This window comes from Mus pahari, chromosome 6, assembly GCF_900095145.1.
Source record: "Mus pahari chromosome 6, PAHARI_EIJ_v1.1, whole genome shotgun sequence".
Lineage (NCBI taxonomy): Eukaryota > Metazoa > Chordata > Mammalia > Rodentia > Muridae > Mus > Mus pahari.
Window position 1 is genome coordinate 89,000,343 of NC_034595.1, and position 14,390 is coordinate 89,014,732.

General features: G+C 44.3%; 1 protein-coding gene across 20 annotated transcripts in view; it reads left to right on the forward strand.

Moving 5' to 3' along the window:
- Eif4g3 (eukaryotic translation initiation factor 4 gamma 3) overlaps positions 1 to 14,390 on the forward strand; it is a 212,377-nt gene that overhangs the window by 53,595 nt on the left and 144,392 nt on the right. For 18 of the 20 annotated variants that reach the window (XM_029540030.1, XM_029540031.1, XM_021199480.2 and 15 more), the window contains one exon: positions 10,600 to 10,728. The exons of the other annotated variants lie outside the window; for them this stretch is intronic. Coding sequence is in view for 13 of the 18 variants with exons in the window: in XM_029540013.1 (XP_029395873.1) it covers positions 10,600 to 10,728 (129 nt within the window). In the remaining 5 variants the exon portion in view is untranslated. The remainder of the gene's footprint in view (positions 1 to 10,599; positions 10,729 to 14,390) is intronic. 20 annotated transcript variants of the gene reach the window in all.

The following is a 14,390-nucleotide window of genomic DNA, read 5'->3' on the forward strand; positions in this document are numbered from 1 at the left end:
GTGAAGTACCCTAAAACATGTTATTAGGATTCCTCATGAGTAAGACTTGGACAGTGTGTACACTCACACTTTGAAAACAAGTCCCTGAGAACTCTGCGATTGACGGGATGACCGTGAGGGAGGCCCACTGAGCCTTCTTACCCTTCATAGAGGTGCTTGGCTGTCAGTTGTTGCATTGGTTTGTGAGTTATTTAACTTTTACTACTTAGAGTTACTGTGGTGCATTCAACACGTGCACATTGTGTGTTGTACTTCTAGAAGGGGGAGGAACTTGAAGCATGAAAAGCTGTCCTTAGATATGATGTTCCCAGCCTGGCGTGGTAGGTAGCTCATGTCTTTCTTTTCAGTACTCCAAAGGCAGAGGCATGTGGATCTCTGAGTCTGAGGACAACCAAAGCTTCAGAGTGAGGCCTTGTCTCAAAAAATCAAACCCCAAACAGCAGCAGTAACAGGAATGGCGATGTTGTTTTGTTTTGCATTTCTGGTTTTTATACTCTCGTTCTTGCTGCATTGCCTGAATGGTCTAATATGTTGGATGAAGCAATCCTTCCGCCTTAGGCTTCTGCCTTAGGCTTCTCCAGTTTAAAAATGACATTTATTAGACTTTGGGACAAGGCTTCACGGTGTATCCTCAGCTGGCCTGAGATATAGACTAGGCTGCCCTTGAACTCAGAGCTCTGCCTGCCTGAGCCTCTGGAGTGCTGGCATTTTTAATGAATTATTGATAATCTTTCTTGTTCGTTTGTTAGTTTGTACGTTTTACATGAGTGGTACTTTCTATCTCTGGCTGTCCTGGAGCTTGCTCTATGTGCCAGACTGGCTTAGATTTACATGTAGAGACCCTCCTGCCTCTGCTTCCTGAGTGCTGGGATTAAAGGTGTGTCCCGCCGTGCCTGGCAAAGTATTTATATTCTTAGTAGTTTTCCACTCCTCGCTTTTATTGTACTGTGCACATTGTTGCTAGTGAGGAGGGAACTATGTGACTGGATGCCCTCAGTCGTTAGTCCCCGTCTCAGCAACAGGATTTTGTGTCTGGTCATTATTTTTCTGTAGGTTCTTTCGGCCTATGTCTTTGCCATCCTCTCCTGCCTTGGCACGTGGTGCGCATATGGCATGTGGTGCCCATAAGTCACTGGGATTGAGTTGGTTAAATTCCTTGAAAGGCAATAGTACTCCTGGTCAATGTTTAAAACCCACACTCTGCGTTTGTCGTGGCTGCTTTCCCCCAGATTAGTATTAGTCATTTCAGGTGGCAGCTGTGCTGCTCATCAGGAGGAAGCCGGGGTTGGACAGGCCTCTGCACTGCCTTCATATGTTAGCTGGGTTCTTTGGTGTTAGTTATTTTAACTTGGTTTATACAAACTTGTCTTTGAAGTATTTATCAAAGATAAATCAAATTTGAGAGATCGGTCCTATTAATGAACCATGAACATTCAAACAAGTACTTGAAAAACTGTAACAGGGTAGAGAGGCACTACCATACCAGGGCACCCAGGAGGCACTAGCTCTCTCTGTGGTGTGTTCATTGATAACTTTCTGGAGTAGGAGCTGTGAGATAAGCCTGCTATTCATAGCATATAATTTTGTCTTCTGTATTAAGAGAAATTTAGTTTTCTGACTATTAAGCTAGTGTGTGATGTGATTGCAGTCACACCTATTAATTGAATAACAGCTGCTTTCATGGTGGAAGTCTCTTCAGAGTAACTGGAAACTTTTCCCATTAATTGCTTATGAGAGAGAGAGACAGACAGACAGACAGACTCTGTGTGCTAAGTTGCTCTTTAAGATTCGAGCATGTCTTTGATGTTGTCAGCTTTGATCCTCATAAGCAGTTTGCATTTTATATATCATTTAGGTCCTGCTTCTTGTATCCTGTAGCTGGATGGAATGTTTAGAAAGATCTCGTTTCTACGATTTTTCCTGTAGCCATTGCATATTGAGTAGGCAGGCAGGCAGGCGGAGGTAGTCCTACTGCTGAGGGGCCTGAACTTGCTCAGTCAGGTCTCGGAGCATCCAGCCACGTGGAAGTCGGCTTGCCTGTGCTGTCTCCCCACGGAATATCTGTCCGTTGCTTTGAACCCAGTTGAGGCAGTGGTTTGTTTGCACAGTTTGCTGAGATGAAGCTGATGTGCCAGCATGCACTGCGTTTATATGGGTACTGGGGATCCAAACTCAGGTCTCATGATTGCCAGGCAGAGCATGCTCTTCTGCCAAACCACTTGTGACCGAGACCACTCCTGTCTCTGTCCCTCGGGACTCAGAGTCTCATTATTAGCAGTCTAGATCTGCTTTTCTGCCTGTCTTTGTAACTGCTAATTAATGACATTTATGAAAGTTTACATTCTTTGTTATTGTTTAATGTGGCTTTCTCATTAAATGTTAAATCAGAGAGCTAATTAAAATATTACTTAATATGGATTTGCTTGATTTTTTTCCTCCTTCAGTAGAAGGATTAACCTTGGAGATGTGAAGGCGTGCTCTCTGCTGGTAAGTGCCAGCTAGGAATGGCTTTCAGCTTTCTTGAGCAAGAGTAGGGAGAATCAGTGCCAGGGCGCTTTGCTTTGGTACAATGTTTCTTTAGCCTGTGGAATATTCCACCCCCTGCGCCATTTTATAGTGTCCTGAGAATCATTGCTCAGAGGCAGAGCAGCCCCGTGGAGCAGTAGCGGTCAGGCAGGTCCTCGAAGTTGGATGGCGGGTTAGTTCCGTGCTAAATGAAGGTGCAGTTAGTTTTAGGGGGAAGCACAGACACGGGGAATAGATGTATCATCATCAGTTGACATGGACGGAGGGACCATCTTTAACTGTAATTGGGTCCTTGCTTTTGTGAGCGGGTCTTGCTATTGGGACTCTGCCAGCCACGGTGTGACAGGATTAAGGTTCTGCCCATTGTGTTTCCTGTTTCCTAGGTCACAGTTCATGGTGCCCTTGCTTAGTGGTTGGCTCTGAGTTAGGGCCTGAGCACTCAAGGCTGAGTATGTATGTAGGTGTGAATTGTATGTGGGTGTGAGTTGTTTGTGTGTGTGAATTGTATGTAGGTGTGAATAGTTTGTGTGTGTGACTTGTATGTGGGTGCGAGTTGTTTGTATGTGTGAATTGTATGGAGGTGTGAATTGTGTGTGTGAATTGTATGTGGGTGTGAGTTATTTGTGTATGTGAATTGTATATAGGTGTGAGTTGTTTGTGTGAATTGTGTGTAGGTGTGAATTGTTAGTGTGACTGTTCCATTCCCGTATAGAACTCTCTATAGAAGGGCATTTTATTTCTTTAGTTTTTACAGATTCTAAATATCCATTGGATATGTTAATGTTTAGACCTGTAAAACCATTGGTGCAATTATGTTTTATTTTGACACAGGATTTCTCTGTGTAGCTGTCCTGGAACTCAATCTGTAGACCATGTTGGCCTCAAACTCACAGAGATCCACTTGCCTTTACATCCTGAGTGCTGAGATTAAAGGCATGTGCCACCACTTATATGACATACAATTTTATTCTTTCAAGATGAATTTTTATTTTATTTTTTAAAGATTTATTTATTTTATGTGTATGAGTACACTGTAGCTGAACAGATGGTTGTGAGCCTTCATGTGGTTGTTGGGAATTGAATTTTTAGGACCTCTGCTCATTCTGGTCAACTCCACTCACTCTGTCCCTGCTTGCTCCAGCCCAAAGATTTATTTATTATTATACATAAGTACACTGTAGCTGACTTCAGATGCACCAAAAGAGGGTGTCAGATCTCATTACGGAGCTGGGCATGGTGGCGCACGCCTTTAATCCCAGCACTCGGGAGGCAGAGGCAGGCGGATTTCTGAGTTCCAGGCCAGTCTGGCCTACAAAGTGAGTTCCAGGACAGCCAGGGCTATACAGAGAAACCCTGTCTCCAAAAACAAAAACAAAAAAAAAAAAACAGATTTCATTACAGGTGGTTGAGGGATTTGAAATCAGGACCTTCAGAAGAGCACTTAGTGCTCTTAACCACTGAGCCATCTTGCTAGCCCCTCAAGATGGATGTGTGTGTGTGTGTGTGTGTGTGTGTATATGTATATATATATATATATATATATATGTCTCTGTGTCTGAGCCATGTGTATGGCCTTATCTGCAGAGGCCAGAAGAGTGCATTAGATCCCCTGTAACTGGAGCTTCTTTAACATGAATGCTGGGAACAGAATTTGGGTCCCTCTGGAGTTAAGAGAGTAATAAGTATTCTTAACCTCCAGACTATTTTTTCAGCTCCTCCTTTCTTTTCTTGTTTAATTTGCTTCTTGACCCAGGTGCCTGTAGTACTGGCTGTTCTGGAGCTTGCTATGTAAACCACTGTGGTCGCAAGCTCCCAGAGATGTTCCTGCCTCTCCATGCCAGATTGCTGGAATTAAAGCTGTTCATCATCACATTCCTTTCAATAAGTCTTTCTTTCTTTCTTTCTTTCTTTCTTTCTTTCTTTCTTTCTTTCTTTCTTTCTTTCTTTCTTTCTTTCTTTCTTTCTTTCTTATATATAAGTACACTGCAGCTGTCTTCAGACACCCCCAGAAGACTATATCAGATCTCATTATGGATGGTTGTGAGCCACCATGTGGTTGCTGGGATTTGAACTCAGGACCTTCAGAAGAGCAGTCAGTGCTCTTAGCTGCTGAGCCATCTCTCCAGCCCCAAGCATTTCTTTAATAATATAATTAGGAAGCCATGTGAAATTATTATTTAAGCTCCCTCAAACTTTGAAAGTCCTGTTAAGACAGATGAAGTTTACATGCATGCACATGCATATACATGTGAAAGAGGCATAGTATTGAAATGTATGATTCTGGTTTTTTTGTTTTGTTTTTGTTTTTTTGTTTTTTTGTTTGGTTTTTCCAGACAGGGTTTCTCTGTATAGCCCTGGCTGTCCTGGATCTCACTTTGTAGACCAGGCTGGCCTCAAACTCAGAAATCCGCCTGCCTTGCCTCCCGAGTGCTGGGATTAAAGGCATGCGCCACCACGCCCGGCTTGAAATGTATGATTCTGATAGGTTCTGGTTTATAGAAGAGAAATCATTACAGTGTATCTGGAAGTTGGTCAGGCATTCATCTGGAGTGCCCATTATGTTCTTGTATAAGGTTCATCATCCCAGCAGGAAAGGTTTGGCTCAGACATGGTTTGGTGGGCATGATTCTTTCCTCATGTTTGTTTGTTTGTTTGTTTGTTTTAAATAAGGGACCCACTAAGTAGACCTGGAGCCTCGGGCTTGTTAGGTAAGACTAGGCTGGACTTGAACTTGCTGAGTTCTGTCTGTCTGTCTGTCTCTGACTCCCATGTGCTAGGATAACAGGCTTGTGTTCTCATCCCCATCTGGGTGCCTCCTGTCATGTGCTGGGTAGGTTCCATATAAGAAAAAGAAGAAGAGGAGGAGGAAGTAGAAAAGGGGGTTCTCTGCCTCTGCTTAGACCTGACTGGAAACACAGAACACCCTTGTGGCCAGGGAAGAGAAGTGGAGAGACTTGGAAAAGAGAAATAGTTTTGACCTCTGCTGAAATTGCAAAAGCCGGCTACACTTAAACAAAAGCTGACTCCTGTCTCAGATGACACAGATAGCTCATGTGTGCCCTGCCATAGCCTGCTTGTGTCATGTTCGAAGTGCCTGCTTCGAGGTACGGTGCATTTAAACTGCTTGTCCTAAGGGAAAGCAGAGAATGGAGTTCTGATAGAAGCAGGCCAACAGTGCCTTTCCGTTCTTTTAAGGTTAGCAAAATATGAATGCCTAGCCATGGATGCACGCTGTGGAGTGGAGGAAATAATCTCTTGAGATGCAATTTAGCTTGAAATTGTGCACAAGAGCAGAAACTATATAATTGAAAAGATTACATAGGCTTGTGACATTGGAACACACTAGGGGACTTAAAAAACATTAAAATAGTATGTTGGTTGGATTTTGGCATGAATAGTAAGAGTGAAGGTGGTGTAGCTTCAGGGCATGCTGGTAGTGTACCGGCCAGACTCCACAAATGTGCAGAACATAGCTGGATGTGACCTTTTGTGTTGGATCTCAGCTCCTGGCAGGCAGAAGTGAGCTGGATCGCAGAGTTCCAGGCTAGCCTGGTCTATATAGTGAGAGACTTTGTCTCCAAACAAACATAACCAAAAATTATGTTTAAAAGCTTGCATAATTATAACGATTAATGTGTGCCTAAGAAAAGGTTAGGTTCATTCATTGCGCAGTGTCAGAGGCCTGCAGTGGGTATGTCATGCAGACAAGCTTCTTTGGTTTAAGACATGAGTTCCTAGCTGTCTGAAAATTTGGCTGTGTGGACTGCATTCTTCCCCAGGGATTTCAAGCTTTTCTCATAACCCAGTGTGAACTTTTCAGAAGGTGACAGGGGATTTCAGGGCTACAGGGATGTAGCATGAGGAGAGGGTAGACTGAGGCAGCCAAGTGATTGTTGGGGGGAAAACTCCCACCTAAATCTTTGTAGCAGCGGGCTATGTTGGTGCACGGTGGTCGTGCAGGATAGCGTGTGCGTGTCTAGTAGTATGGATAGTTTGTGAAGTAGTTCTGTGGGCTAAAAACAGCAGGCAGGACACTGGGGCACTGTGCCAGCACTGCTTCACAACTCATGGCAACTCACTGTTGGGAGACCTGTGCTTTTATCTAGTTCCCAGGTGATGCCAAGGCCTCTAGTCTGGGACACTGCAAACCACAACGTTAGACTAAAGCCCTCCTGTTCTCCCAGGTATGAGAATAAAAACCAGAGTGCCGATCATTTCCATCTAATACTGTCTTTCTAGACTTGAAACCACTGTTTATATGTTGGTAAAAAAATTTTGTAAATATTGGTAACCAATATTGTGAAGCATCCATTAGTTAATGGAGTACACAGATTGGTGCACATGTTAACCTGCACTTTTCACTGTTTTAAAGTTAAGGAAAGTAATTTATTGAGTACACTGCAGGAGGGCAGTCATGTAGTAGATAGAGCTTACATCAGGTCAGTGGACTGTAAGTCTGGGAGAAGTAGAGGTCTTATTAGTATGTCTCCAGACACGGGATTGAGACTGTGAAGGAGAACAGTCCAGATTGACAAGTGTACAGTTCTGCAAGGCCCGCTTGAGTCCCTGTGAAACCTCTACTCTGCTAATGGTAGCCATGCAAGCTACTCAAACCTGTACTGTTGCAAGACAGTTCCTTTTTCTCATCTGCAGAAAAAGAAACTAGGGGATGGCAAGATGGCTCAGTGGGTAAGAGCACTGAGTATTCTTCCTAAGGTCCTGAGTTCAATTCCCTACAACCACTTGTAATGAGATCTGATGCCCTCTTCTGGTGCATCTGAAGTGAGCTACAGTGTACTTATGTATAATAATAAATAAATCTTTAAAAAAAAAAAAAAAAAGAGTCTGGGTGGTGGTGGCACACGTCTTTAATCCCAGCACCTGGGAGGCAGAGGCAGGTGGATTTCTGAGTTCGAGGCCAGCCTGGTCTACAGAGTGAGTTCCAGGACAGCCAGGGCTACACAGAGAGGAGAAACCCTGTTTCGAAAAAGCCCCCCCCCCCCAAAAAAAAAGGAAAAGAAAAGAAAAACTAATTCTTTGATTTACTTATTTTATGTGTATGAATGTTTGCCTGTACATATGTGTGTGCACCGTGTATGTGTATATGTGTGCCTGGTGTCCTTGGAGATCAGAAGAAAGTGTCCTATCTTCTAGGATTGATTATGAATTCGCTGTGTGCCTGCTGGGGATTGAACCCAGGTCCTCTACAAGATCAACATACAAGATTCCTGGAATAAATGTTTATCGTCTACATGTTTTTTAGGTCATTGTTTAGAATGTAACGATCCATGTCTAAACCTCAGAATGGGGACTTAATGACAGTTCTTCTGTGACACAAACTATTCCAGAGCAATCTAACTTTGATTTTGATAGTATCTTTGAATTTATTATTTGTTGTTGAGTTCTGCTAGTATCTTGGAATTAAGACCCATTGCCTCGGATCAGTTATATAACTAGGTTATTAAGAATGGAAATTCAGCAGAAAAAGCAAGCTTTAAATATAAAACTCACATTTTCAGATGGGATCTGATTCCCAGGCAGTCCTTAACTGTATTTACAATTGGCTCTTGGTACTCAAGCACTCTCCCCTCTCTGAAAAGTCTAGACCCTCAACAGTGGGCTTCTGAACTTAGGAAAGAGAACATGGTGTCTGTGTTACATGGACACAGCTCTGGAACTCAGCACTTGGAAAGCTTAAGCACAAAGATTATTGTAAGTTTGAGGCCAGCCTGGGCTACACAGTTACAGTTTCCATTGTTGTGAGACCCTTGATTTAAAAATCCCAAATCGGGTGCTGGTGAGATGGCTCAGTGGGAAAGAGCACCCAACTGCTCTTCCAAAGGTCCCGAGTTCAAATCCCAGCAACCACATGGTGGCTTGTAACCATCCGTAACAAGAGCTGACTCCCTCTTCTGGAGTGTCTGAAGACAGCTACAGTGTACTTGCATATAATAAATAAGTCAATCTTTTAAAAAAAAAAAAATTCCCAAATCATGTAAACCAAAACAACAACTCAGTTGTTGTCAGATCTTTGGACCACAGGGATAACAGAGAAAAAACCCAAAACCCAACAGCAACAAAAATCAAAAACAAAAAACCTCCAAACTGTAGATAGTCCTTGAAAAAGACCCGGCATTGTTGTTATCCACATGGAGTGTGTGACTGCTCTGTGTGCAGTGTTTCTGAGTGATTGGCCAAAGTAGGATTGACAGCCTCCTCATGTGTTCCTTCAGTGCAGTTAGCTCCAGTGGGTTAAGGGCAGACTCTCCAGTCACTTGTCTGGGTTACTGTCAGCAGTAGAGCTATTCCATGCTGGCTGCTCTGTGCTCTAAGGTTGCCATGACCACCTCATGAGTTGCTAAGCTAAGTAAATCTTATCCCTGAATAGCCATATAATAGGTTGTATGGTTTGTTGAATTAATATCATAGTGTAATGATAGTTATATTTACATGCCCAAGAGACCACTTGGTGGCAAGCAGGTCACAAGTACTCGGTGAGTTTGTCCATGAGGATGGACAGACAGATGAGGAGAACTGGGAGACTGCAGGTGTGAGTGTGTGGCCTTTGCTCACTCCTTGGCATATTGGGGGCATTTTTGTTGGCATTTTTATTTTGGGGAAGAGCGATGATCAAGGTTTTGCTGTGGTGTCTTAGGCTGACCTCAGTCTGTCCTTGTATCTCAGGCTATTGTCAAATTTGAGGTCATGTGCCCACTGTGGCATCACATGTGGGATTTTATAGACTGGTGTGGAAACTGCCAAGTTCCAAATGGCAGGTTTGAAATATGTGCTTGCTAGAAAAATAGAAATCCAGATTAAAATATAAGCAAGAAAGTGCTGCACCACATGGCTAACGAGCTGATACCACCCAGTTTTGTGTTTCCCTCCTTGGCCTAGTGAGATGGCTCAGCAGCTAACCGTACAAGTCAGGCAACTTGAATTTGATCCCAGATCCTCATGACTTTTGAAAGTTCTTCCCTGGGTGCCACAGGATAGATGCCCGGCGCTTAGACTTAGACACATACTGAATGCCCCCTCCCCACACAAAAACATTTTATATCTGTCTGTGTGTCCATCCATCGAATTAGAGGTGTTTTCATGCCACCTAAAGTTAAGGACTGAATGAGCCTCAAACCAGCACAGTTGGGAATCATAACTGCTTTTGTTGTTCATTGTCCCACAGGTAAGCATTTTGAGACAGTGTCGTGGAGCCCAGGCCAGCTTGAAATTGAGCTAGCTAGCTAGGCTGCCACGGATGACCTTGAACTCATCTTCGTAATGTGTCTCCCAGAGCTGGAGAAACGGGCCTAGACCACCATGCCCAGTTGATGTGCTGCCAGGATTTGACCCCAGGCTTCGTGGCATGCTAGACAAAAGCATTCTTATAGCCTTTTTCCCTGTTCTCTTGAGACAGCCTGTTTGTCTGACACAGCCATCTCTGCACTCAGAATTCTCCTGCACACTTCTCCAGACGGCTGGGGTTATATTGTAGGCAGGTGTCACCACTCGGAATGTCCTGAGAGTCTGGACAAACATGTCATGCGATTCTCAGAAAAGCCGTGTCACCTACGGAGCTCTCCCTGGACTCTGCAGTCTCCTCCACACCCATGCCCATGTTTCTTGTCTTTTCTCAAAATGCTTGGTATAGTTTTAAGTTTCGTGTCAGAATAGTTAGAATAGTTTTTGTTTTAGAATTTGGGGGAGGTTTGAGATTATGCTTTAGAAATGCAGGAGACAGATGGCAATAGTCCTGTGTTCTGAACCGGTGAGCCCCGCTTATTCTAGTGCTTAAGCTTTCCTGTGACTTGGGAGACAAAGTCCAATTTTTAAAGTGATTTTTGTTCTAGTTGTTTTGTTTTTTTGAGATCGGGTTTCTCTGTGTAGCCCTGGCTGCTCTGGATCTTACTCTGTAGACCATGCTGGCCTTGAACTCAGATTCTCCTGTCCCTGGGCTTTCTGAGTGCCTGGATTAAAGGTGTGTGCCACCACTGCCCAGCCTTTAACAATAGTTTAACCAGCTCAGCTGTATGTGTAGACTGGATCACTAATCTATTGCTGTTTATTCCCTCACAGGTAACACAAGTAGCAAGCCAGCCAGGACCCCCCACCCCTTCCCCTTACTCAGCACATGAAATAAGCAAGGGGCACCCCAGTCTCGCGGCCACGCCCCCGGGACATGCATCGTCCCCTGGACTCTCTCAAGTAAGAACTGCAGGCTTTATTTTATTTTCTTTTTAAACGACATTTCCTTGTTATCTTGTCTTTTTGTTTCTCTAAAGGCAGCTCTGGCCGCTGGCAGTTAGTGCAAGGCTCTTAAAGGCTCAGGCCACCTTGTCCTATGTGTCTGCTGGCCGCTGGCACCCCATGCTTTTCATCTTGGAGTGATTAAAGAGGAAACAATTTATATTTAGTTTTTCTTATTTACTTAAGAAATTGAACCCTGGCTGGATGTGGTGATGCACACCTTTAATCCCTGCACTCAGGAGGCAGAGGCAGGCAGATCTCTGTGAGTTCAAGGCCAACCTGGTTCTACATAATGAGTTTCAGGACTGCCAGGCCTACAGAGAGAAACCTTTCCTCAAAAAACCAAAACAAACAAAAACAACAACAATGAGACAAAGAAGGAAAGAAAGACAGACAGAAAGAGAGAAAATTGACCAATGATTCTAAAATCACGAGAGGAAGTTTTCGGTGAGCAGCCTCTTTTGTGTCCTCTGGTGGAACAGTGGTCCTTGCTGTTCCTCTGGGGCGGTGCTTCTCTGCTCTTTGCAGAAGATCTTTTCTATGGGTGACTTGGGTGAATTCTTGTTTATTGGTTTCTTTTCCCCAAGAGTTCCTGGGTCTTGTTAGCTTAATTCAGTGGTTTAGCTGTTATGTACTAGAGATTTCTCAGTGGGTTTTACTCAGGGCAAGACAGACATTCATCTGGCTTTTTTTTTTTTTTTTTTAAAAAGATTTATTTATTTATTTATTATATGTGAGTACACTGTAGCTTCAGACACTCCAGAAGAGGGAGTCAGATCTCATTACGGATGGTTGTGAGCCACCATGTGGTTGCTGGGATTTGAACTCAGGACCTTCAGAAGAGCAGTCGGTGCTCTTACCTGCTGAGCCATTTCACCAGCCCCATTCATCTGGCTTTAAGACATCAGTGACTCTCCTGTATCCCCGGCTCTTGCCTAGATACTGTCCCGCTGGTCCGCACCCTGAGATGTCATGTTCACTTCACCGTGGTTAAGAGCCGTGCATGGGAGAGGAACCCGGGTCCTCTGGAACCCTGGCAGTTCTTGCTGAGTCACCCCTCAAGCCTACGTACATTTGAAACTTTTGTTTTCATATTTTAGGTGTTTTTGGAACTTCACCATTACCAAAGCTTCTAAAATTAAGAAAAAATAATTATAAAACTGGTGATTAGTACATTTGGGATGTCAGTCATAGTTTAAAGTATAGAATGGTCACAATAGGAATTATAATTTGCTAGACCATAGTCAGTCTGTTGCTGTACTAAGGAATATATGAATAGGCTGGTTTTTACATGATAGAACTTTGCATTTTAAATACTTAAACTCTACGTGTACATACTTTTTTTAGATTTATTTTGTTTGTTTTGTTTTGTTTTGTTTTGTTTTTCGAGACAGGGTTTTTCTGTGTTGCCCTGGCTGTCCTGGAACTCACTCTGTAGACCAGGCTGGCCTTGAACTCAGAAATCCGCCTGTCTCTTCCTCCCAAATCCTGGGATTAAAGGCGTGTGCAACCACTACCCAGCTTAGATTTATTTTATTTATGAGTGCTCTATGTACACCTGCACTGCAGAAGAGGGCATCAGATCCCATTACAGATGGTTGTGAGCCACCATGTGGGTGCTAGGAATTGAACTCAGGACCTCTTGAAGACCAGGCTGTGCTCCTAACCACTGAACCCATCTCTCCAATCCCATGAACATAGGCTTTTGAACAGCAGCATTTAAACTGTAGCTAACGTGCATTAGTCTGAATCTCATTAAATCAAAACTGCAGCATCTTGAGGGAACTTTGAGCATAATGAATTGAGTGTAACGGATTGAAGTAGAGATGTTTTGAATGAAAAGGACTTGGGTGTGTCCAGTGGCAGATGCATGCAGAAGCCCGTTTCCTGTGGCTGATTGTGAGCTGTGCTCCTGGCGGAAGTGTCTCTAGGAGGGCACAGTATTTTGTCCTGTGGAGTGTTGGCAAAGCTTGTTCTTTTTCATATTGATCTCTCACAAGGAGCTAGTGCGGTGCACATGGTCCGGGGCTTGTGATGACACTGGGGGGATGGCTGGAGTTCCCAGCGGTGAAAGCTCTTGGCCTTCTGTCTGTCTGAGTCAGACTCAGATTCACTGAACAAAAAGTGGAAGAAAACCTTGTGCCAGTTTAAAAAGTGTGTTGGTTTGCTTTTAATTGCTTTTATAAAACACTGGCCAAAAGCAACTTGGAGGACAGGGTTTATTTCAGCTTATTGATTTCAGTACGCCATTGAAGGGAGGCAGGGGACGTGGAGGAAACACCTACTGGCTTGCTCTCCATGGCTTGTTTAGCTGACTTGTTCATAGTACTCAGGACCACCACCCACAGTGAGGTGGGCCACATCACTCATCAGTCAGGAAAGTGCACCACAAGCTTGGCCTCAAGCGTAATGGGCAGACAGTGGCTCGCATAGGCTCGTGCATACGGCCTTGTTGGAGGAAGTATGACATCAGGGAGGTCTTTCTTAGCCTTGCCTGCCTGCCTGCCTGCCTGCCCGCCCTCCTGTGCCCTCCGCCTGTCTGCCTGTCTTGTCTGCCTGCCTGCCTGCCTTGTCTGTCTGTCTGCCTGCGTCCACCTGCCTGTCCTGCTTTACATCAGGATGTAGTTCTTTGCTCTAGTTGCCCTGTGTGCCACTGTGCTCTGTGCTGCGACCATCAGGGACTGTTCTCTGAAAGTGTAAGCCAGCCCCAGTTAAATGCTTTCTCTAGAAGAGTTGGCTGTGGTCATAGTGTCTTTTCACAGCAATAAAATAGTGACTAAGACCTGGGCATTTTCTCAACTGCACTTCTCTATTTTGTGTTGACAAAACACCCCCTACCTACCCCCCCCCCCAATTCCCTCACACAGGGTTTCTTTATGTAGCCCTGACTGTCCTGGAACTTACTTTGTAGATCAAGCAAGCCTTAAACTCTGAGATCTGTCTGCCTCTGCCTTGTGAGTGCTGATACAGAAAGGTAACCTGCTCGAGTAGATGGTGTTCCCTTCCTGGTTCTCTGGGTAATAGTGTGACCTGATGATGGCTCTGGTGGCCAGTCTACCCTTTGGAGCTTGCTGCAATTCTCCCTTTGTGCTGGTGAGGGAAGGCTGTACTCAGGAAGGATCTCTACTAAGAAGCTGCCAGCGTGGTTAGTTAGCTGTTGGCTGCTGGGCACTGCTGCCTGTAGCTGTAGTTAGTTAGCTGTTGGCTGCTGGGCACTGCTGCCTGTAGCTGTAGTTAGTTAGCTGTTGGCTGCTGGGCACTAGCTTTTGCTACTTTGTGCATTCTTCTTTCTTCCACTCTTTCAACCCCGTAACACTAGAGAAACATAAAAGAGAAAAGAGGATAGAGGGGAAAGGAAAGAGATCCCTTGATATAGTTAGGTTCTAAAATGGAGGGGCTTTATGGTTGGACTACTTGCTGCTGATGGGGGCTTCTTGAGTTCCTTGGGGCAGGGTTGATCTCTGCTGTCAGGGTAGCTAGTTTCTTCTCTTTGTTTCTTTGAGCACATCTATTTAAGAAACTGCAACCAACAACCTTTGGGGCTCTAGCATTTATATACCCTCTGAAAAGTCTACAGAATTTCAAATGTCACACAGTCACACTGTCACAGAAGCTATCTG